We start from the raw sequence: 24,207 nt of genomic DNA, 5'->3' as shown, positions 1-24,207 counted from the left end.
AATAAGGGGGTTTTGATTTTACCTTTTGAACCGTAGTCAACACTTTGTTGAATGAGTTTTGGCATAAGTATACGCGAAAATCTTCGGGAATATCCTTCGCTCCTGGTGGTTTGTAATTCTATAAAAATAATCAGATGTTTTAAATAATTTAATTGTGTACTTTTAGGACAATTTAGCATTGCGTTCCGTTATATATGTAATGAGTATAAGATACCATTTTATCTTTGTTGTTCACAGACTGTTAAACAAAGATAAAATGATATATCTTGCGGATTGTACGTGCAACGAAACGCAGTCCCGAAGTAGTGTTAGTGATATGAGGTGTATTAAAATTTGATAAAAACAACATATATACTCATGTTCTGTCAGTAATTAATTTTCCTGTATCAGGAGCATACATCAGATCCTCAGAAGTCCAGTATCCTATTCCCATCACGAAAGCTCCCTCCACCTGACTAACGTCAATTTTCGGATTCATGCTTATACCAGCATCGATCATCAAATCAACTCTTCTGATAATATGCTGGCCGATCAACAAATCGATCTCGACTTCAAAACAAAAATATGAAATAAATGAAAAATAAATAAATATAGACAAAAATTTAACAGGTTACATCTTATTTTGTGCTAACAATATTTTAAAAAATCAGGTACAATTGATGTTAATTTTTACTTAATTTATGTAATTAATATAATCATGCAAATTTATTCTTCTTTAATTATGCAATTTTATATTTTCATGAAAAAAAGATTTAAAAATGATTGAAAATATTTGCATTCTTGAATGAGAGTGACAGATTTTCACTTTTTTGTTTTGGAAATGAAATTTTTACTCTTTTGGAGTTAAGTTTAATATACTTTTTCTTTGTGTAAAACGTAATATAGAATAATAAATAAATAGAATTATTTTAAATAAACGAAATGGCATGCGTGACGCCATAGATAAAATATATTGCATTTTTTTCCATTTTGGGGCAATGGTTAATTAACCAGGGCGCACGTTAATTAATTTTACAAATCATTAGTACATCATAATCGCAAATAATTATTGGATATCAATCAATCAATTATTTCTAAGTTTATCTCATTTTATATACAATTAAGTTATCATATGTTAAAAATAACATGTTGATATATATATTGTTATAAAAATACATGTTGATATACATACGTATATTATAAAAATAAAAAATTTTTTTATAATATGCATATTTTTTTAAGTTTGAAACTATACTTTATTTTAATCATTATATATTTTTGCTTGATAATCTTATTTTTTACTATATATATATATATATATATATATATATATATATATATATATATATATTATGACGTTATAATTGCGTGCATTCTATCTCTTATCATTGAACATTTCGTTATTACTACAGTTGTACTCTTATCATATTAAATGCAAAGTAGAAATTAAAAATAAAAATAGCCTGAATGATGTCTTACATGTCTATGTCTTACAATGTAATATTTGATATTTGATATTACATATTTAATATTTTTTTATAAACATTATTTTATAAATCTTATTTTAGAAATAATAAATTAAGAATTATTATTCATTGCATCTTTTATTTCACTTGCATGTTTTGGAAAAAGAGGTACAAATTTAAGTGTAATATGAATGAAAATTTATCGCAATAATTAAATTAAAAATCATTGTATGCAAAATGTGATAAATGAAAAAATTTAATATTTTTTGCTTAAACATGTTTGGTATATATAATAATACGAATACTCGAATTTTTAAATTATTTAAAAACTAGGATTTTATAAATATAGTTATTTTTTAATATATGTTAAAAATAATCTTCTTATGATTACAAAAAATTTCAAAGAAAAAAGTGAAATTATGACTGGTATGTTTTCTTTTCGCGTGAAACGCGATATGTAAATAATATTATTTCCACGAATGGAATGTCACAGTAACGCGCATAGTATGAGAAGAATTTTATTGAAGGAAACTTATTTTTATTTTGCAACAAAAATTGTTCGATGTACTTTATACGATAATTAATTTTGCAAATCAAACTTCTAGTATGCTTCAATCTCGTTTCATTCCATCTCTTTTTTATGTGCTTTAAACGTAGATAACGCAAAAGATGTCAGCACATTTAATATTTGCATATATATAATAATAATCATTGCTATTCTTGAAAGAGAGAAGTAAAATTCTTACGTTAAATTATTAGCAATTATAATTGTATGCAGATACAATTGTGATTTTCTGTATATAAGAGAGGGACGTTTAGTAAACAATATTTATTAAAAATGCTACTAGAAAAAATATTAGATGTACTACAAGCAGAAAATTTCGCAAGAAGTATATTTATATTGAATCATTACGTTTACTTATTTTATAATAAATATTATTATTAATATCAATTATACGTCATGTTGCAAATATTATTGTGAGATTTTCTACTTGTAGTATATTAGGCGTTTAATAATATTTATTAAAAATATTTAACATAAGAAATGTCTTAGTTATGCTTAATACCTAACTAATTGAATTGTCCTGATAATTATTATTCTAAAATCTTTATAAAAAAAAGAGACTAAATAAATTGTTGTGTATCAGGACTTCTACTTTAAATTAGAAGAATAAACTATAATAAGCATAAGATTTAGTTTAAAAGCACCAGTTTGTTTGTAAACTCATTTTTGTTTACAGCACCATATTATCCTTATTGGTTAAACCATTTAGAAGTATGCGTTCATTGGTATATGATCCATCTGTAAAAATCATGAGTAATAAATGAGTGCACATATTATTAGGTGTTGGAATTAATTCGTAGCGTTTTTTAATGAAAGAATGTTATTTATTTCACATGAGCATTAAAAAATACATTAATGAAAGTACTTCCCATCACTTGTAAAACGCTACGAATTAATTCCAACACCTAATATAATAATATATTTTATTTAAAAAATTATAAGTTTATAAAAGTTTTATGAAAGAAGAGAGAGAGAAAGAAATATTATATCTTGCAGTAAAGAATATTTGTTTTTATTGTGAAAAATGCACAAACTAATGCAAGCCACAAAGTTGACTCTTCCTGTATGTTACCAATTACAACAAATATACTTAATTATTGTTTGCATTCTTACCTAATTGGTACCATACATCCTTATTTCCCACCTCCGCTCTAGCAGAGTTCAATGCATTGCGGATCGCAATCGGAATTACAAAAGCCATACAAAGCGGTGGTTCACCGGTTGCTGCAAAATAAAATTCATTAATTAATAGGCATTACATTTTTCAATCTTTTCAGATCTGTTACTTTTTATGATCGATTTTTAATTTAATATGAAGAAATTCACAAGAAAAGTTATGAATTTTAAATTCTTAATTTTTTTTTTAATAAATAATAAGAATTTAAATATAAAAATTGATAGAGTTTCTTACCTTTTGATCGAAGAACGCCGAATGGATTAGGCGCGTTTCTGCGAAAAGATACGCGGAAATCTTCAGGAATATCTTTTATTCCTGGCGGTTTATAGTTCTATGGCAAATAGAAATAAAATATTTTAAGTTTAATCATTTTTGTCCAATATAATAATATCAATGAATCAAAGCAATTGTCTGATAGAGTTATTAGTTCAAAATTCAAAGATAATGTACCCAAGTTCTATCATTCGTTAATACTCCTGTTTTAGAATCATACACCAACTCTTCAGAAGTCCAGTATCCTATTCCCATCACAAAAGCACCCTCTACTTGACCGACATCGATCTCCGGATTTAAGCTTACACCCACGTCTTCCATCAAGTCGACTCTTCTGATAATATGCTGGCCGGTCAACAGATCGATTTCTACTTCGGCAATAGTAGCACCATAAATGTTATAAGGCTTGAGTGTATCATCCTGCGTGGGCGCGTATCTATAGAAGTGTAATATATTATAATTAATAGATAAATAATAGACTAATAACAGATTAATAAGCAACTAAAAGAATGTTATATTTCCGCATCTTTTCTCAACATATAAAAATATGCAAAATATTTACAATGCAACACATAAAAATATGTTATTTATTTATCAAAACTGAACTGAAATTATTATGGTATGGATATTGTTCTCAACCAAAAAATGCAAACAAAGCATTTAAACTGCACAATGTACTAGTTTGTAATCAAAATATGACAATTATTTTATTAATTTTTTTATGATTATTTTTTTATGAAAAAAATATGATTTTCGTCGAAGACATCAAAATGTTTAATAACTTAACATTTATACGATACAATACATTATTATTATTGCATTAAAAGTGAGTTGCATTAATACTTACAAATAGCGCGCGCATAAATCAACATCCTTTAGATGTGCTGCAAAAACAAGTTCTTGCCAGCTAGGATTCTTCAGTTCTTCTTTTACCGGCTCGAGTCTCTTCAAGATTTCTTTACAGCATTGAATCGCGGCCTAAAATCAAACGATCGTTTTTACACATTGCGTCATTTTCGTTAAAACATTGTAAATGAGCTAAATTGAGTCCTTACATATCCACAGGCCTCGCTAGTAATACTGCCTCCGGTAACTGAGTTGTTTGGCGTTATTAAATTATTGGATGGTTTCACGGTGACTAAGTCTACATCGATACCTAAAGTATAAGCTGCTACTTGAGCAACCTATATAAAATAAATATTATTTTTATATAAATCGGAATGAAGTACAAACAGTTAAATAATCATTATTTTTCTCATTATCTTTACAGTCTAGCTTCTACCTAGTTTTGTCATAAATTCTGTCAGTAATTCAAAAGATAGAGCAAAAAAATAGATAGACCAAAAGTTATACATATAAACCATCTTTTATTCAAAATGCTCGCCTTTATTCTGCATAAATTTGCTTAAACGTTGGGACAATTCATCGATCGATGGAAAGAACAATATTCCGTGCTCCATCAAAATTTCTGATTGGCCATCTGAAAATCCACCTTAGCTCGCTGGACTATAAAGCTATGGAGCGTTTTGATTGAGATAGCATGCAAGAAGTTTCATTGTAATTTAAAATCGCTCAAGTGTTTACTGTATCAGCAATTGAGAAGCTCCTTTTGGTAGTCCCGCGTAAATCGATCGATGAATGGCCCTAACGTTTATGCAAATGTGTACGGAATAAAGGTGGGTATTTTAAGTAAAACATAGATGGTTTTGCAATTTTCTTCTTCTCTACTTTCAGAATATATGTATAACTTTGGATCTATCTGTTTTTATTATTTTTTTACTCTATCCGTTTAAACTATTGAATTTATGGCAAGATTAGATGTATAAAAAAGAATTTATGAAGATTTGTGAATATCTAAATTTTGAAATTTAATTTCTTTTCTATTACATTTAATTATATGTTTGACGAAATTGTTAATCATAATATAAATTATTTAAAAAATTCTCTTGAATATTTATATAGGCAAGTTAGGCAAATTAGGAATTAAAGCAATTAGAAAAAAAATTTCATTTACGGTACCTTGGTATTTATACCTTGGCCACATTCAACCCCACCATGCGTCACGCAAACCGTACCGTCGCGAGCGCAGACTGACACCATAGCATTAAATTGGCCCCAGTAGCCGAATAAATACTTCATTGGTACCAGAGCAATGCCCTTTTTCTTCCAGCGATTCTCGTTATTAAATGTCTCAACAGCCCGCTTTCGTATCTCATAATCAGCCGATTTCGATAGATCCTTTATCATAGATTCTAATACGGCCTTATCCTCATCGTTCATATTCGCCAATCTGACTTGTAGTGGATCCTTTTTTATCACTTTTGCAATGTGCTCCATTATATTCTCGATCATAGCCACTCCTTCCGTAGATCCTGGCGCTCGACAGTATGTGTTTGATGGTAAGTCAGTTCGTACTTCAAATCCGTTGAACATCCAACTGTCGACTGTGTAACAACTGTAAATAATCGGTAACAATTATCCACACTTAAGTAATGTCTTAAATAATGTCTTAAGATACTAATGCAGTCTTCCGATTGATTCATGACTTTTTAAGATCGTACTTAAGACAGTCTTGAATATAAGATATGACTATGAATACCGGCCTTAAGAACTTAAAAATTTAATAAGATTAATAAAACTAATAAAAAGTTAATATATTATAAAGAATTAACAAAGAATTGTATCTAATAAACTAATTGCTCGATCGCAAATTATTATTTTGGTTTGAAAAAAAGTTTTATTTTATGATATTTAATAAAACTAATTTTATTAGTAATTTAAATGAATATTATCATAATTTCTATTCATAATTTCATTTCTCGTGGATTCCGCAAAGATTTTAGTCTTTAGTATAAGTCAAATAATAATTTAGTAATTTAATTTATTTATAAATAATATCTTTTTTAAATTTTATATATTGATAAATGATGAAATATACTCAAAATTTACTTTTCTAAAATTCTAAAATTTTGAATACAAGAAACGATTAATATTGGAGTATTATCGGAGTATTAGAAAATACATTTTTATTATATATGTATATATTTTTTAATACATGCCTTCCAAAGTGATGCCACAGAACCCAAGCATGGGGATCATTGAAGTTACAGCCCGCGTTGGCCCAATATTTTGAATCATTGTATTGAATAACTCCCTCGTTGTCTACTCCAATTTCGTATTCGTGGCGTGAAGAAATTCTTTTGCCCTGCGCTTGCATATTGCCCTCAATAGACATAATTAATCGTGCTGGGCGATTCAGTTTGTGACATACTAACGCGCAAGAACATGAGAATAACACGTTTCGCGAGATTTTCGCTCCGTATCCGCCGCCAATTCGTCTGATATGAATATTGATACTACAAAAATTGAATTCACACGATTATTACGTGTGACACTGTTATTACTAATTTAATTTTATTCTTTTTGTTTGATTTATTCTTACCGGTCTGAAATTATAAACGTGTAAATTACGTTATCTTTAGCAAACGAGAATGGATTGAAATGAATTGATTCAGATTTTCAGAAATATTGATTCACGAATGTTAAAACGAATACTTTTCAGTCACGAATGCATTTTTATTCATTTATAGGAATTGCATGGAGCATATCTCTATGCCTTTCACTCTAAAAATAATATTAGCTTTTTCTGTGCACATTGTGAATACTGTTCAATTCAAAATTTTGTGAATAGGAAATGCAGTTTTTCAATTCAATTGAATCTAATTAAATCTAAAAAAAAGTATTCGCTATTTTTTTTTTAAATACGTATTCGAATAGAAAAAAATTTCAATCTATTTTAATCCATTCTCGTTTACTGAGTCACTATTAAATTAATAATATTCTCGAAACGATCGCGAGATGAATTACCTATTGTTCTTAACACCGAGAACATTCGCAATCGATACTTGAATGAGGTCCATCCATTGCGACGTTGGATAAACGTCCATACCATCCTCTGTAGGAATGCAAACGCAGGACTGAGGCTCCATGGTATAATGATACTGGCTGCCGGTTAGAAATACACCTTTTATCTTGTGTTGAACGTTATCTCCTGTAAAATAACACAAAAGGTTTAAGGAAGAGAATTACTCTACCATTTCTATATTTCAATGATTAGCAACAGTTATTTATACGATTTCATATCAATACAGATATTAAATTCCTCAAGTTACTCGGTTTTATTTTGTTTTATAATTGCGATTGGAAATTTTCAATTCTAATTTTTTCCTTTATCTTACTCAAGTATTAATTCACACCTTTCTTTTTCGCTGGAATGCTAATACTTTTCATGAATCTGGTATCGTCTTTCGTAACGAGGGAATCCTCAATGGTTAATACCGGCTTCTTCTTCAAAGTCTCGGAGTATTTGACCTCTACTAATTTTGCGGCTTCATTGGCCAGATTGTGCGTCTCGGCGGCGATTACGCCGATCACCTGACCAGCATAGAGAACCTCCTTTTCAGCGAATAACAACTCGTCATTTATCAACATCATTAGTCGGTTGGAAGCCGAGATGCACAAATTCTTGCCGGGTACATCCTTGGCACTGAAGAATGCTACTACACCTTTCACAGCAAGTGCTTTGCTCGCATCTATGCTGTCGATCTTGCCATTAGCGACTTCCGCAAGTACAAGAGCGCAGAATACTTCTCCAGGGTACGGTGGTAGGTCGTTGCAATACTGAGCCTCGCCCGATGTCTGCTGGATAGCCTCCAACTTTACCATAGGTTTGTTTATCGGCCATACGTTTTTATCTGTGTCATAGTCTTGCGTACCTAGAGAGTAATCAGATTTTTTTATTAAAACAATCAGAAGCATCTCAGGACTTTTTATAAATAAATCGGTTTAAAAAATATTTCTCTATAACTAATCTGTGCTTCGAGGGTTTTCTCCATGTCTTGGTCCATTCTTGATGTACCAACGTTTCGTGGGCCTTGCAGTCCACTTCATCAGGGCGAGGAGAGGCCTGATGGAGGAGCAGCAGATTCCACTATCTGTCTCCCCCATCACTCTAACCCCCCCCCCCCTCCACCAAAATCTCCCACCTCAACAAGTAACGTAACATAAAAAGGAAGGACCTGGAGGAACAGCTCAGTATCAGGCTGCTCCTCGCCCTGAGGAAGTGGACTGCAAGGCCCACGAAACGTTGGCACATCAAGAATGGACCAAGACATGGAGAAAACCCGCGAAGCACAGATTAGTTATATAGAAAGCACCCATGGAAGCATCAAGAAGAATATTTCTCTATCTTTTTTTTAATATAAATATATTTTAATCTACATTTCAATATATACATATAGAAATATAGATTTGTAAAATATAAAATATAAATAAAATATAAGAGCCATAGTTCCATATTTTTTTTTCAACATAAGTATATGCATGTGTCCAGCAATAAAAAGAAAATTTAAGGTATTATTTTTTATGATAAGACGGAAATAAAAAGCTAACAAAATTGTGATAAATGTTTCGTCTTTTAAATGTTTAAATATTCATGTGCTCTTTTTAGACATTTTTCCTTGAATATTTAAATATTTATAATTGAAAACAAAGTTTTATTTTCACTTTTTAATTTTTAATTTTCGCCCAATTTTTTATCATTAAAATAACTCCTTAAATTTTTTCCTTCTATTATCGAACACCCTACGTAAAAAAATATTAAAACAAATTTAACTCCTTATATAGGAATACTTAAAAAGCAAAGCTATATTATTATTTAGTTACTTTATGCATACCTGAAGAGAGACCTCGTTTTAAGATGGATCCTCCACTGCGAAGTTTTGAATTCACATTCTCCGGTTTGATGCTCAACACAAACTTATAGAATAGTCCCATGGCGAGAGTCTTGCGGAATTCCGGCGAACCATCTGGTAGCACATGATCGGGTTGCAATTCATTATGCAATGTTTCCAAAGCTGTCTTCAGCACTTGCTTGTCGAGGATAGATTTACCCATTAACAGTTGCTCTGTGTTTTTCGCATGTAAAAAGTGCTCGTTGATACCACCAAAGATGATATTAGGCTTCTCCAACAGCTTTTCGTGAAACATTGCGAATATACTGAATTATAGTGATTAATAATAACGCAAAATACAAATAATTGGAAGAGATTATTTATCTATTACCTTGCCGGTGCCATCGAGTTTAAAGAGGAAACCGGCGTTGATATGAGCATGAGCATTTTGGGCTCTAGGCATGATCTTGTAGGATCTATATTCGTAATCATCAGATAATGCCGGCAACACCACGCTGTAGATGATCTTATGGTGCATGTTCGTCTGCAAAAAATCTTGCAGCATCATGCTCTTCTTGATTCCCGGTGCCTCGAGGATATGTATTTGAGTACTGGCGGTTTCCAGCATTAAGAACAAATCAGACGGGAATTCATTATGTGCGTGCTTGATCATCAAATTGCCAGCGATGCTACCGATGTTACGCACGGGCACGCTGGCGATCAAATCGATGTGATGGGCCAGGTGATGAAGGTACTTGAATCCTGTCTCTAACGAGTACTTCTCAAAGGTCTCCATCGCCGTGATGAGAGATACGCCTCCACCCAGGGTTAGGGAATTATTAGTTTTTTCGACACGACGCAAATCCGGGATGTCATTTATATCGATGCGGAGATCGTTTTTGCCCGTCCGATAGACGCCTGTAAGATTATATTCTCAATATTTTGTATATTTTCATAACAAAATGACTGATTATTTAGTATTTATCATTTGTTGATTTAAGTTAATAAAAATTTTGAAATGTTTTATTCTAATATCACATATTTATTTTAATATCAATCGCGAGATAAAGAAAATTCATTTAAATTGAAACAATAAATATGAATATGTTTTATATATATTATATAATCTACTATTATTTAATGATACATTTAATATATGAAAGAATGATGTAATAAAACACTCTTTTTTATATAGATATCAGAAACGTGTTTCCATTTATTTCTATTTAAACAAAATTCTCATTATAAAAAAAAAAAATAAAATAGTTCTTTAGACAAAAAATTCATTTCGTTTGAATTAAAAAAAAATAATAAAAAGGAGTGATCCGTAATAAATATGTTACAATATATTATATTATAAATATTATGATACAAACAATTATTGTTTTGAAAGAACTCAATACATCTATAAAAATTATTAATTTGTCATATACATTATATATATTTTATTCTGTTTGTCTTGATTTATATCGTGAAAATTGAAAGCAAATTACCATGTGCTGTGTTTCCGCCATTTAATATGTACGTTGCATCTGGCTTCTCTCGAAATATCGCGAATAAATTTTCGATGGAGTAAACTTTATAGAATTCCGTATCCGCCAACTTTATATCCAGCGTATTTCGATCTGAGAAATGTCTATCCGCGCAAGTGCCTTTACATGGCATTCCGTTCTTCGGGCAGGTTTTAATTTTATAGATTTCCTATGAAATGTATTATTGGATTTATAATAATATTTAAACAATATAACAGTTTTCCATAATATTAATAAAATAGTAACTATAGTTATTACATACATAAAATAGAATTCTGTGTGAAAATTGAATCAAATTTTAGTAAAAAATTCGAAAATATAAAAATAAAACTTTTACCGATATGAAATAAAATATTTACGTGATATCTCTATTAGAATATACCTCAATATCGCGAATGTCTTTCGCTAATTGTGGAGATGCATCACTGGCAAATCCCTTAAACGCGTCCAAAATTGGACGATAGCCTGTACATCGACAGATGTTACTACCGAAGGAATTTTCGATTTCCTGCATAGTCAATTTCTTGTCCTGCACAAGACTGAAAATTATGATAATAAAATGCATAATAATATAATATATACAATTAATATAATATAATATATACAAATTTATTTACATTCTATTAAATTTTTATCAGGAATTTATGAACTAGAAATTATAATTCAGTCATTTAAAACAAAATAAATTCAATTTAAAAAATTGTCTGTTTATCATCAAATTCTAATCTTCAATTTCCAATCTCCATGCATAATGAGCTTAATTTTGAATATCATATAAATATAGATTATGCTCGCTTCCGCATATCATTATTTATGTATTAATTTTAATTTATGATTTGCTTATATATATATTATTTAAATTATATTTAATGATTTTAACTAATAATTTATTTATTAATTTTTCTTCATTATATATTATTCAATGAAAATTTACTGCAACGCCAAAAGTTTCGAGAAAATTGTATATGTCTAAAATTATTATTTTTTAGATATGACAATTTTAATTAACTCGCATCATTATTTATGCATATATTTTTAAATTATAATTTTTATTTTAACAATTTATTTGCTAATTTTGTCACATATTATATCTGTATATCCGAGATTATAATATTTGATTTTTAAAAATGTGATAATTTCAATTAATTAATTTCTTTATCACACACACACACATACATACACACACACACACACACACACACACACACACACACATACACACACATACCTGTAAAGATTCATTACCATGCCAGGAGAACAATATCCACATTGCGAGCCATTCTTCCCAGCGAGTGCAGCTTGAATTGAATGATAACCATTTCGTTTATTTCCTACACCTTCGATCGTGTGAATCATCCATCTGTAAAATTATTTACAGATTATTATTTATTTATAGATACACACTAATATTATTTAAAATTATAATTCTAATAAAGTTAAGAGAAATTAAATAAATAGATCAAGAGATAGAAAAGTTTAACATGTCAAAGACACTACACTGAAAAAAATTTACGAAATTTGAATAGTTTATTTAGATAGTACCAATTGGTATATTTACTTACAATAAAAAAGTATTTATTTAATTAAAAAAATTATACTTAAATTAAATAACATTTTTTTTATCGAATAAATATTTATTTTCTATAAGCAAATGGTCCCATTGGTAATATCTAAACAAATATTTATTCAAATTTCGTAAATTTTTTTTCAGTATATTTTCTAACGAGAAAAGATGTGTCATAAAATCTCATTAATTTCTTTAGAGTAAAATTTAAATGTAACATCTCTCGATTGATTCACGCATACCCGTCGCAGATTAGTATTGGTACGAGACAGGAGTTTACAGCCATTGTCTTGCCCTTGATTTCCGCAGCCACGATACAGGCGCCGCAGCCACCCTCGTGGCACATCGCTTTTGTGCCGCGAAGTTTCGCATAATCGCGAATGTAGACGTTGAGGGATGTATCAGCCGGTATGTCCCCCGATACTGAAAGCGATTGTAAAATCAAAACGATAGTTATGGTTCAGAAAGCACGGATATGAATAACATAGGACTTTAATTTGACGCGAAATTTCACAAAAGCCCACCGTCATAATTAAATCTTTACAGTTGAATGTTTAAAGCATCACAATTAAATTTTCATAGCTGAAATGTAATGGTTTCTGCCAACAACGTAACTACATTTTCCTGCGATATATAATTATATTACGTGCATATAATTAAATTCTACAGTTTCTACCGTCGTGTAAATAACGAAATTAGTTATCTTGCTGTTTAATAGAATTGTAACTTTTTACTTTTAATTACATGTTATAAATTTGAAGAATACGTACTCGTGTGTGGTGTTCCATTTATAGTAAATTTTATGGATTTTTCACTCTCCCTGTGAATAAATTAGATTGAATAGAATGTTAACATTATTATCAATCGAGGAAGTATAACAGAAAGTATAATATGGATGTTACAGAATATGTACAAATTATTTTTTCATATTTATCATTTTTTAATTTACTATATAACTGAATAATACATGAAAAGTATTTATCTTAGAACTTTTATTGTAAAATATAATACGCTTTGCTTGTCTTGAGACACTATCGTGTCTCCAGATATATGATCAAGAGTCGAATGTTTCCGGAAATTAATAAAGCTAAACGCGGATTAATTATGTCGCATGACGTATAATATGATGTGTATTATAAATTTCTTATAATGATGATATTTAAAACTTACATTATCGTTGGCATTGTTCATCAATTGTGCCAATGCAGACACTAATAATTCTTTGTCCACCAATTTACACAAGTCTTAATTATTAGATATTCGTACGCCTTTTGAAATACGAAGAAATGATAATTATCAGATATTTTAGAGGAGTATATTCAAAAAGTATCAATTTTTGTCCCTAGAATAGTAAATAAAAGCATTAGATAAAATATATTTTTTATAATTTTTTTAATTGTAGAATCTGACATATAACATTAATAAATTTTAATTTGTTGGAAAACTCTCTAATAAAATCAGCATATAAAGCTTTTAAAATATTAGTTCGAAAAAATACAAAATTATTAATACCTAAAAATAGAGGCATTAATAGAAATTATTTTAAATCTTGATTTTAAATCATGATAGCACTTGAGAACGTTTTTTATTGTTTGATAAGCTCATGAGTAAAAGAAGATCTTGAAATCGGGCATGATAAACAACGCTTTCAAATTCAAAATCTATAGATATTACTCCTATTTTTTAATTACTTTTTTAATTTCTTTTTATCAAGCAGAACATGAATTATTAGAGATAAGAACATTTCCATGTTTTATTAGCAGAAAAACATAAATTAATATATTCGTACCTGCTAATAACACATGTATATCATAATAATTTATGATAATAGATGTTTAATATTATAATTTTATAGTGTTATGCTGATTTTAATATTTCCCCAACAAATTTAAATTTCTTGAGATTCATCAGATTCTGTAGTTTAAAAACTGTACAAAAAAACTACAAAAAACATATCACTTTTAATTGCTAAGATTAGCATTTTTTTAACATCCTTGCTTTTCGCATCAAGCAATTCAATAATTATAGCAGCAAAGATAAATGCATGCAAGCAAAAACATGTTAATGCATTATTCTCGGAATCATAAATAAGTTTATAGACATAGTATATCATGTTGATTTGAATTATTAGCGCAGATGTGAGCAAAATGATTTGTTCATAATTGTTGAATGAATAAATTTTGAAAATTCTGCACGTGTGGAATGAATCATTAAAATCTTTAACCACCACTTTAAAAAAGCATGAATTATTAAATACAACAAGTAGACAGTATAATAAATAGAATTATTTTTGGCTTGAATACAAATTCATTAAAAAAACAATATGACATTTAGCATGACATTTAGCATGACATTTAGCATGACATTTTTGCTTTAATATGATTGTTGAAAAAAATCTCGCAATTTTGAGAAAGATATTTCTTCCTTTATCAACTATTATAAGACAATTAATATTAAGACAAATTATAAGATTTATGAATATTCAAACAAGCATAATATAATGCTGTTGTTTACGAATACATTGCATCTCACATTCAAGCAACTGTCTATTATTGCTTTCTAAATGTAATAAATATTACGAGATAAAAATTTATATTTTTTGTAATTGTACGTATTTTTAAGATTAAAGTTGCCATATCCTCTTTTTTCCCGGATATCATTTTCTTTTCTAGAACGTCCGAAGACATACGGAGGGATTTTCCAAAGGTATCCTGAATAATTACTTCAAATACTTTGACAAATTCTCCAAAGAAGAGAACGATGTCCGGGAAAAAAGACAATTGGCAGCCTTATATGAGACAGAAAGGCTCTTAATCGTAATTTATTGCCGCAAATCAACACGCGAGATTAATTCAACAAAGAAGAGGATATAAGAATATTAATGAGGAGTTGTTGCATCGAGCATAAACTTACTCAGCACAGTGTAACATTAATTTGCGAAAAAAATAAAAAAAAATTCTGCAAGATTATATAGAATGAGTATGATTTAATGCTGTAGAGTAATCTCTAGAACGTCATGTAATTATCGTTCAATCAAGTTTCTCGTATAAAAAGAGAACATTTTATTTTAAATCTATACGCATACATGTCTCACAATGTTGTTTTATGTACATATAATATCTTCTTTTTTCTTTATACATACGATATGTAATTCAAAGATATCAGACGGTTTGCATAGAAAAATAAGGAGTGGGTCAAACCGAGTCAGATATAATGGACAAATATATATAATATATTAGGTGTTGGAATTAATTCGTAGCGTTTTACAAGTGATGGGAAGTACTTTCATTAATGTATTTTTTAATGCTCATGTGAAATAAATAACATTCTTTCATTAAAAAACGCTACGAATTAATTCCAACACCTAATATATAATAGCTTTTTAGGCTTTTATGGGTCTTATCTTCAAAGATATCATAGAAGATTTGCGGATTATCGCGGTGTTCAAGATGAGGAGCGCACTGATCAAGGAGTCTTTCATTCTTGAGTCAAACAAACATTGTTATAAAAAGCTATGTTATATATTTGTGACTGTTTTTTTTCGATCCTTAATCTTGTTTTATTATTAATTATTTTGTGCTATTAAAAATGCTATCGTTCTTTATATATTTATTATTAGTATTTCATATTATTAGTATTATTATTCCTTTATAGCGTAAATATCTCTTAATTATAATAAACTACTTTTAAGACTATCTTATACTATACTATTTTTAGTTCTTTAGAATTTATTGTTAATTCTTATTAATGTATTACTATTTTCAACATGTAGCATTTACAAATTCTATTGCATTTATTTTAAAATATGTTTGAAAAAAATTAATAATAATATTTGTATAATAGCAATCATTTATCATTTTTCTATAATTATTAAAAATTATACGTATCTATAATTATCTCATGACATAAACAATAATATTCATGAAAAATATTTTTAAAAAAAACTTAAAAGGAAAGTATACAGAATTATTATTCCAACATTTAATGATGACCATATTATAACAGTGCTTAGAAGAATTTTTCTTACAATTCATTGATTTATTCATACTGTGATCTTGATTTTAAGTTTTACAAAAAAATCTTAAAAAATTTCTCGTAAATTACTCATTTTTTTGTAAACGTACCTTTATGCGTGAAATAATGAGATAAAACAATTGATGTAAAGAAAACACATATTAGTTGTCTTTTAAAAATTATGTAATTTGCAATATATTTTTAAATGTCAATATATGTTGCAAATTACATTATCTGAACATATTTTTAATTCAGCTTTGGAAAGAGGGGGAAAAAAGAGGATATAATTATATTAGGTGTTGGAATTAATTGGTAGCGTTTTTTAATGAAAGAATGTTATTTATTTCACATGAGCATTAAAAAATACATTAATGAAAGTACTTCCCATCACTTGTAAAACGCTACGAATTAATTCCAACACCTAATATATACGTATACAATAATAAAATGTATATATTAACATATAAAATATAAAGAGAGAAAATAATTAATTAATCGATTAATTATATATAAAAGAGTTAAGTATAGGAAATGGCAGAAAATTGGAGATCCGAGACACGAAATAGCGTTAGAATGACAAGATCAATACAAAAAAAATCAAGTCACGGTTTTGAATATATAGTGTTTTACAATGTTTAGTAATATGTGGTATAACCAGACCCGGCAATTATATAGTGTGGAATCGTGGAACACTCCACATCCAAAATTTAGTGTGGAAATTCACACCAAAGGAATCCAAGAATTAGAGTTTACAGCCAATTTCAATATAAATGATTCCTTACTGACTGTTAGCGCAATTCGCAGTTGTAAAAAAGAGGACAACAAATAAAATAAAAAATAAAAAAGATCGTCATTTTGTACTCTTTCCTTCCTTTTTTCGTTAGTTAAAAATTTCTCAACAGTAAGTTACTGGCCTTGGATATAACAGGTTTTCTAATAGAGGAATTAGAAATGAGAAAAAATGGAGACAGAATGATAGAACAAGGCCGAGTATTCACAATGTTGTAGCATGCATAATAAGTACACGGAGAGAATTTTTTCTTAGAGTTTACCTTGAAAATATGATAATTGTAGAACAATTGTATTTTCAAGAATTTTAATGTAAATCTCTCTCATTTATTAATAAAAACTACAATAAAGCATAAAATAAGTTTGATTAATTTTACTGAAATGTATCATAAAAATCTTTAAAATATTGTATTGTACCACAACTACCATATTTTCGGGGTAAATTTTAAAATAAAATTCTCTGCGTGTAGAAGAATTTTTAAAAAACCAGAACTAAAGATTAAAGGAAAGGTATATATATAAAAAAATAGATACTTGAAATAAAAAATTTTTTTAGCATGCACAAGCATGACAATCAAGTGATTTTTTTCTATTTGAATACTATGTATGTAGTAGCATGACAAAATATGCGATCTAACGAGTTTATATAATCATACTTGTTACGATCCATTATTCGTAAGATGCGTAATTCGTCACGAAAGCATTTATGCGCTGTGATTGCATGATTAATGGTCGTCAATGTCATTAACAAATAATAGGATAATTTTTCTTTCCTAAGAATAACCATATAATACTCGTTCTTTTCTTCTCTAAATAATAACATAACGATCAATTTTGTTATTTGCGACGTAGTGAATCAGTATTCACCTTGTAAGAAAATTGTTTTGGATTCGCGTCGTTAACACGTTCCTTACACTTATATTTTATGATATTAATTCAGATTCGTAAATGACATCATTATTGTATGGAAATAACTAAAGATAACAATAACGCTGACAAATGCTGATAACTCACATCCTTAGACAATATCTAATCCAATTTTGCAATGTAATAGTAACTAGTATATTTAAGCGCGCTGCAAGAAGCACAATTTAAAACGAATCTGTGAAATTAAATTTTGCAAATTTTAGTCTTAAAAATCTCAAATGATTTTATAATATATTACTTTTTGTCGATTTCTTGTTAATTATAAAATAATAATTAAATTTTAAAACTATAAAATTTCAATAACTTATTTTCTTTAACTAAAAAAAAAAGACAAGATTATTTTGTCATTATTATGTGCAAAAAAGACACACACACACACACACACACACACACAAAATTATCAAAATTATCATTATTATTTCTCTTTTTATTTTTATATATTATTAAAACATTTATTAGTACAAATTTTTAACTTCATCACGTTATGTAATTTACTTTAATCCATCTGTTGTTCTGTATACATAGAACAACAAAATCGATCGAAGATAAATAAGAAGAATTCGCTTTACGAAGATTGAACAACAATTAGTCGTTTGTTTTTTATTATTTAGCTTAAAAATAAAAAAATTATTGCGGACTTATTTTTTATTGTATGCACTCATTTCTTGATATTTCCAAGTCTATTATAAAAATACATGAAATATTCTCGTTGCATTTGCTCAACAATGTATCGATTTTTTTCTTGTACAAACTGGATGCATACACAGATGAGAGCGTTAAATAATTAAACTGGATAAAAAATTGATACCTGTACATCGACTCCATTTACATGTTCGATATTGAAAATATAGGAAAAACGTATAGACATATAAATGACTTTTCGTATGATGTATCTCAAAATATGAGTTCACTGAAATTGTATCAATTTCAGTTTTTGATAAGTATTTCTGATACTATAAACGCTACAGCGAGATAAAAGAAGAGATGAAAATATTAGAAAGCTGTCAAGAAGGTGAAACATTGACACACACATATATATATATCACGGATTATTTTATAATAATCTGTGATATCTTATAATCTCGATAAAAATGTTTCATACATATAATTTTGTATAGTAAATAGTTATATATAATTATAATGGTTATATATAATTATACATAATTACACATAATTATATACATTCAAAGATATATATCAAAAGGTTTGCGAGTTATCGCCATTTTCATTCATTGCCAACATTTCGTGATTTTCACTTCATTAGAACAAAGAGTGTACTAATAATATACGCTTTAAAATTCTAAATATATCAAAATAATGCAGAGATAACCTCCATTTTTGATTATATCATGTACCAATAATATTAAGCACTTAGTGGTCCACAAGCCATTAGGTTGAAAATGGCAGTTTTTAATCTAAAACTGCCATTTTAAGGCAGTTAAGCCATTTCAACTGAAAGGAAAGTTGTTTCGAAAGGCATTTAGATGAAAGGATTGTGCTACTTTGATATATTTAGAGTTTTAGAGTTTTAGTTTCTCACCTTGAAATGAATGTCAAGGTTTAAATGTTAATATTAGCAATGAATAATCCGGAAACTTTCTGGTATCTTTAAAGATAATACCCATAAAAGTCTAAAAAGAATTATATATACTAGTATAAAAACTAAAAGTTATAAAAAAATTTAAAATATATAAAAATTTTTTTACTGAAATTCAAACTTTAACTTTTTAAAAAAAGATTGTATTTAATGTGAAAAATGCACTTCTTATATACGCTATCATGTTAAACTCTTGTTGTGATTATTAAGTTTTTCATATTTCCGATACATATTGCATGTCTCGTAGAGAATATATCGACGTTTCGACGTTTCAACGTTTTTGTCCTGAATTACAATCGAGCCGAGCAGTCGATTTCGTTTATGACTTTGTTGTTCATCGATTCCATTATTGTAAACTGAAAGTCGATAGTATCGAGCTTCGAGTAATTTTAGCAAAACGAAATAGGCATTAACTACGATTATTCTAAAATCTTTTGTGAAGCAAAAAATGTTACATAACGAAAAAAGATGAAATTATTATGCTCATAAAGGCAAAAAAGAATTGCAGTAGAGATGAATTAAATACTAATAAAAGAAATTCGTAGAATCGCTTCATTTTTCACTGATATGTTTTTATTATTTTGAAGAATACGGGAATCCAGTCGTTTGAACTTGAAACGTTTTTCTATGTAATTTATTATTTTATTATTCTAATATAATGACGATTTTTTCGAGGAATGTAGACATTATTTTGAATATTCTATTGATGTAAGAGAAAATTAGCATAAAACATTTAGATAAATTTGTAAACAGTATTTCTTCAAAAGTGACTTGCGTATTTTTTCAAATATCATTTAAAGATCGTTTGATGAAAAAGTATAGATCGCGCAACAAGCGAGCAATGTTTTTATCACGTAACGTGTATTTAACAATGTTGCAAGATGAAAGTTAGAAATCGCTGTCATTATATTATGTAACAGATTGCACGAATCATAAAGGCGTAACTGCATTTATTTTTTACATTTCTAACACAAGCAAATTTCATGATAAAGCACAAGCACACATAGATAAAAACGCAAGATAAAAACAGTCGCTGAGCAATTGAACATTACGAAGCAGTTTACATGTTGAGGTTATTGTTGATTACGAATTTTATTCTGCAAATGGAAATCCAACTGTTCTTGCGTCTCATTATAAGCAATTTTTGCAAAAAAGTATAGTAGAAAAGAAGAAATAAGAATGATCGAGGAAAGACTATTTTTAATATCACATTAAGATTGCATAGTATAACATTAAAAGGCCTGATGTCGTTATAATGAGGATCGATTATAAACTTTTTAAAAACTGGTTGCTGTAAAATAGATTGCTTGCGAATTTCTCTCGAATAATCATATCTTATTAAAGTTGTAGTCTAATTTACGCTAACAATATTTGTGACTATCATTTATCCCTATTTAGCATTTTATAAACAATAAGAATAAAATATAATTTAAATTTTAAACGTTGTTTATAAATCGAACTACGGTTTAAATTTACAAAAAATACTTTTTAAATAAATTTGTGATCGCAATCTTGCATTAATTGTAAAACTCAAATTGCGCAATAATTTGTAATTCATGGTGATTCATTGTTTGTATAAGATTCGCAGAGATTTGTCATTCATGTAGTATAGATCTTTATACGATTCCCAATTTACAATTTTATTCATAATTTCTTATTTAATACAATAATGCCTATTAGGTTGTCAGGATATCCTGTGTTGCCTTTACTAGATATTATTATTGTATTGATTTACATCAATTGAGCCTTAAAAAACCTATTTTAATTATATTCTTATTTAATGTGATAATAAGAAAAATAATGTCAATGACAGCTCAAAAAATAAAAAAATTAAGAACATATAAATATTATGCAATAATATTGTTCGACTAGGAGAGTTAACTGATTGCACACATCCACTCACCTTGACTGATGCCTGAAAATTTTTCAGTGTACCATCAAGGAGAAAATTTTTAAATTAACCAATGTGATGTTAGTGATGTGAACAATCGAGGTCTTGCATTTGGCCATTAATCATAATGTTCACACTCTTTGATTTTATCAAAAAGAAGTCATTAATGCAAATTCAACGAATACATCCACACACTGATCGCGAATCTCATACGAATAGCGAATTTTAAATCATAAATCTCGCATATTCCGACATTATTATGACTTTATAATTTTGTTATTATAACTTTGTTAAAAGGCTTTATAACTTTGTTAAAAAGTCATGGTATTTGAGAACTCGACGAAATTATTATCGATAAAAACAGATTCGTGGTATCTTATTGAATCTATATTTTACGTGGACAAAAAATTCATTGTTATGATATCCATACATGAATGAAACTGTAATTTCATTAAATAATTTTTCCTCAAAATTAATTCAACATGAAATTTTATTATTAGTTTATTTATTAGTTTAACAGGAAGATAAAATGAGAAGATAGAATAGTAATATAGAATTCACGTGAATAAATTCACATCGATTTTCACTTTATGAAATCTATGTTAAAATTTAGATATCTTGATTTGTCATTCATCACATATATTATAGATAGCATGTCAATGAATTTTTGTCCATATAGTAAAATACCTGAGTTCAATGTACGCACCTGTTCTTATCTTATAGAGATCTCTATTCCCGATCGTAATGTTATAACGACCTCAGCAAGGCAATCAAGCATGATAAAGTATTGTATAACAGAGAAAGTATTGAAATATAATTCTTATTTATCACTCCCATTGAGACCTACTTCAAAGTACTGACAGTTGTACCCATAACCGAACAGCGAGTTGGTGTTAATAATCGAGCAATGTAGTCACGTCTCCGATTTTCTGTAGAGATGAGCTTAGGCTAACTTGCTCAACAAGGACTGTACGTATAGTTCTGTCGGAGCCGAGCTCTTAATCGAGTGATAGTCGACGGAACTTGTCCGTCGATCCTACTGCGGTCGTATTTATAACCGTGCTGTATATCACAATTTCGCGTGCACGTTCACCATGCTCCCCTTCCATATTACTATAAAAATAGTAGGAGGATGATGATTAACTTTGTCACATCTATCGTGTACCAAAAGAATCAGAAGTCCAAAGCATCGTATTCGCAAGAGAAGAGCGGAACACATCAACGATTTTGTTGTGATTGTTTCTCGTGAGCACAGACGCGTTTGATATTATGAACGTTTGATATTATGAAGATGAGTCACAAAGTATTAATTCATGGATGTTGCAATCAATTGACCTCTTATGTTACATAACTATAATATATCACATCTGCACTTAAGTGATTCAACCTTTGAGCAAGAAAAATGTTATCTTATAACGCAACTAGTTATTTACGAAAGATAGTAAGAGCCAATACTCACTCATACTTTGATTTAATTAACCTTTGATATCTGTTTAATGAATAAATGCTTTAAATCATGCATGGATCTCGATGTGAAGTATTTCCTTTATTTAATCTCTCGTACAAACTCCAAACATTTCGATTCTAGTTCGGATCCTCAATTTTAGAAATTTACATTCGCGAAATCATTGTGGTTTCTGATACACTATACAGTAATAAATGAAAGCACAAAAATATATTACTAATAAACAAAGTAACTCTACTTATCTATTTATATAAATGCGAGCGTATATATTGCAGAATGCAACTAATAGTGACATTATCATTATTATCAGCATTATTATCAATAACTATAACAGTAACATCACTGTTTAATTTCTCACATTATAATTAACATCGTTAGCTGCATTCAACGGATTCAACAGTTGAGTGAGCGCTCGCATCTATTGATGTATTCTTCCGGATTCAAAATGCTGATTAGGTGCTTTAAAAGAATATACATAATATAATATATATAATATATATATAATATATATAATATATATAATATAATATAATATAATATATATAATATATCAATAATAGCGAGTTACTGAACTGTTGAGTCCGGTGAACGAAATATATTTTTTCATTCAACAATATAACTGTTATATACAACATGTGTTATGTTACTTTTATATTTTAATATATTGAGTAATTATAACACTAATAATTATGTTTTCTGCGAATGACTGCATATTGATGTTGCTATTAGTTTAGGTTCTGCGAGTACGTCACATGCTAATTTAATAAAATTGAGGGAAAATTTACTCAGTAATGTTTACTATATATTTTAATTTAAATTTATTCTTCTTTATCTTTATCTTACAAAGGGAAGCTCCAGAGTGACTCTCACCGATTTCAATGAAACTTAGCAGGGTATGTCTCTCTGAATAAAAATCATTCATAAGTGAAAACTCTCCATAAGTGTAGACTGTCTACCGTTTCCAAGATATTCCAATACTAAAGATAATAACGATATTTCTTTTAGAGTTTATTAGAAAGTTCATACTCAACTATTTGTAGCGTAGTGATGGAAACATTCTCCAATGTTTCGCTCTATTTACATTTTTTGTAGCTATTTTCGAAACGTTTTTAATAACACTTCGTATCAAATAGATAATTCATATTGACACTTCGTATCGATTTGTAAATAAACTTCATATCGAATAGATAATTATGATACTTCGTATCAAGCGATAGTATATAAAGCTTATCATGA

The 24,207-nt window shown here is 28.5% G+C and overlaps 2 protein-coding genes and 1 long non-coding RNA gene across 5 annotated transcripts in view; 2 read left to right on the top strand and 1 right to left on the bottom strand.

Annotated features, from left to right (window-relative positions):
• The window catches only part of PMCA (plasma membrane calcium-transporting ATPase 3), a 192,607-nt gene that overhangs the window by 38,796 nt on the left and 129,604 nt on the right, over positions 1-24,207 (top strand). The window lies entirely within an intron of this gene.
• Positions 1,565-22,567, bottom strand: LOC105150087 (uncharacterized). 3 transcript variants are annotated; one of them, XM_087414223.1, is made up of 19 exons: positions 22,213-22,566; positions 13,459-13,630; positions 13,059-13,108; positions 12,531-12,711; positions 11,953-12,084; positions 11,107-11,263; positions 10,686-10,893; positions 9,584-10,110; positions 9,196-9,493; positions 7,717-8,235; positions 7,328-7,511; positions 6,520-6,816; positions 5,480-5,915; positions 4,516-4,644; positions 4,308-4,438; positions 3,638-3,896; positions 3,422-3,518; positions 3,124-3,234; positions 1,565-2,748 (listed from the first exon to the last, which is right to left on the bottom strand). In XM_087414223.1, exons 2-19 carry the CDS (start codon positions 13,470-13,472, stop codon positions 2,681-2,683), a joined length of 3,798 nt encoding a protein of 1,265 aa, XP_087270349.1. In that variant the 5' UTR covers positions 13,473-13,630; positions 22,213-22,566; the 3' UTR covers positions 1,565-2,680. The 3 variants fall into 3 exon arrangements, with proteins under 3 accessions (XP_087270349.1, XP_011061244.1, XP_011061243.1); XM_011062942.2 differs by having other exon boundaries at positions 22,354-22,566; XM_011062941.2 differs by lacking the exon at positions 13,459-13,630 and having other exon boundaries at positions 22,354-22,567.
• On the top strand, positions 13,637-18,352 carry LOC147907050 (uncharacterized). The gene is made up of 2 exons (XR_015547662.1): positions 13,637-15,527; positions 15,675-18,352. It is a non-coding gene; the product is annotated as an uncharacterized LOC147907050 (long non-coding RNA).

The sequence above is a fragment of the Acromyrmex echinatior genome, chromosome 16, assembly GCF_024713525.1.
Source record: "Acromyrmex echinatior isolate Ae372 chromosome 16, ASM2471352v2, whole genome shotgun sequence".
NCBI classification, from domain to species: Eukaryota; Metazoa; Arthropoda; class Insecta; order Hymenoptera; family Formicidae; genus Acromyrmex; species Acromyrmex echinatior.
Note: the sequence above shows the minus strand (reverse complement) of the source record. Positions and strands in the feature narration are given on the sequence as shown.

What these genes read in the sequence shown, in the direction of transcription:
- LOC105150087 (XM_011062941.2), bottom strand. Translation starts at nt 22,379, where the DNA reads ATGGGTACAACTGTCAGTACTTTGAA. An exon ending in CCAATACTAATCTGCGACGG is followed by an intron (nt 12,085 to 12,530) that starts GTATGCGTGAAT and finishes ATAATTTTACAG; the next exon opens with ATGGATGATTCACACGATCG. An exon ending in AAGACATTCGCGATATTGAG is followed by an intron (nt 10,894 to 11,106) that starts GTATATTCTAAT and finishes TACATTTCATAG; the next exon opens with GAAATCTATAAAATTAAAAC.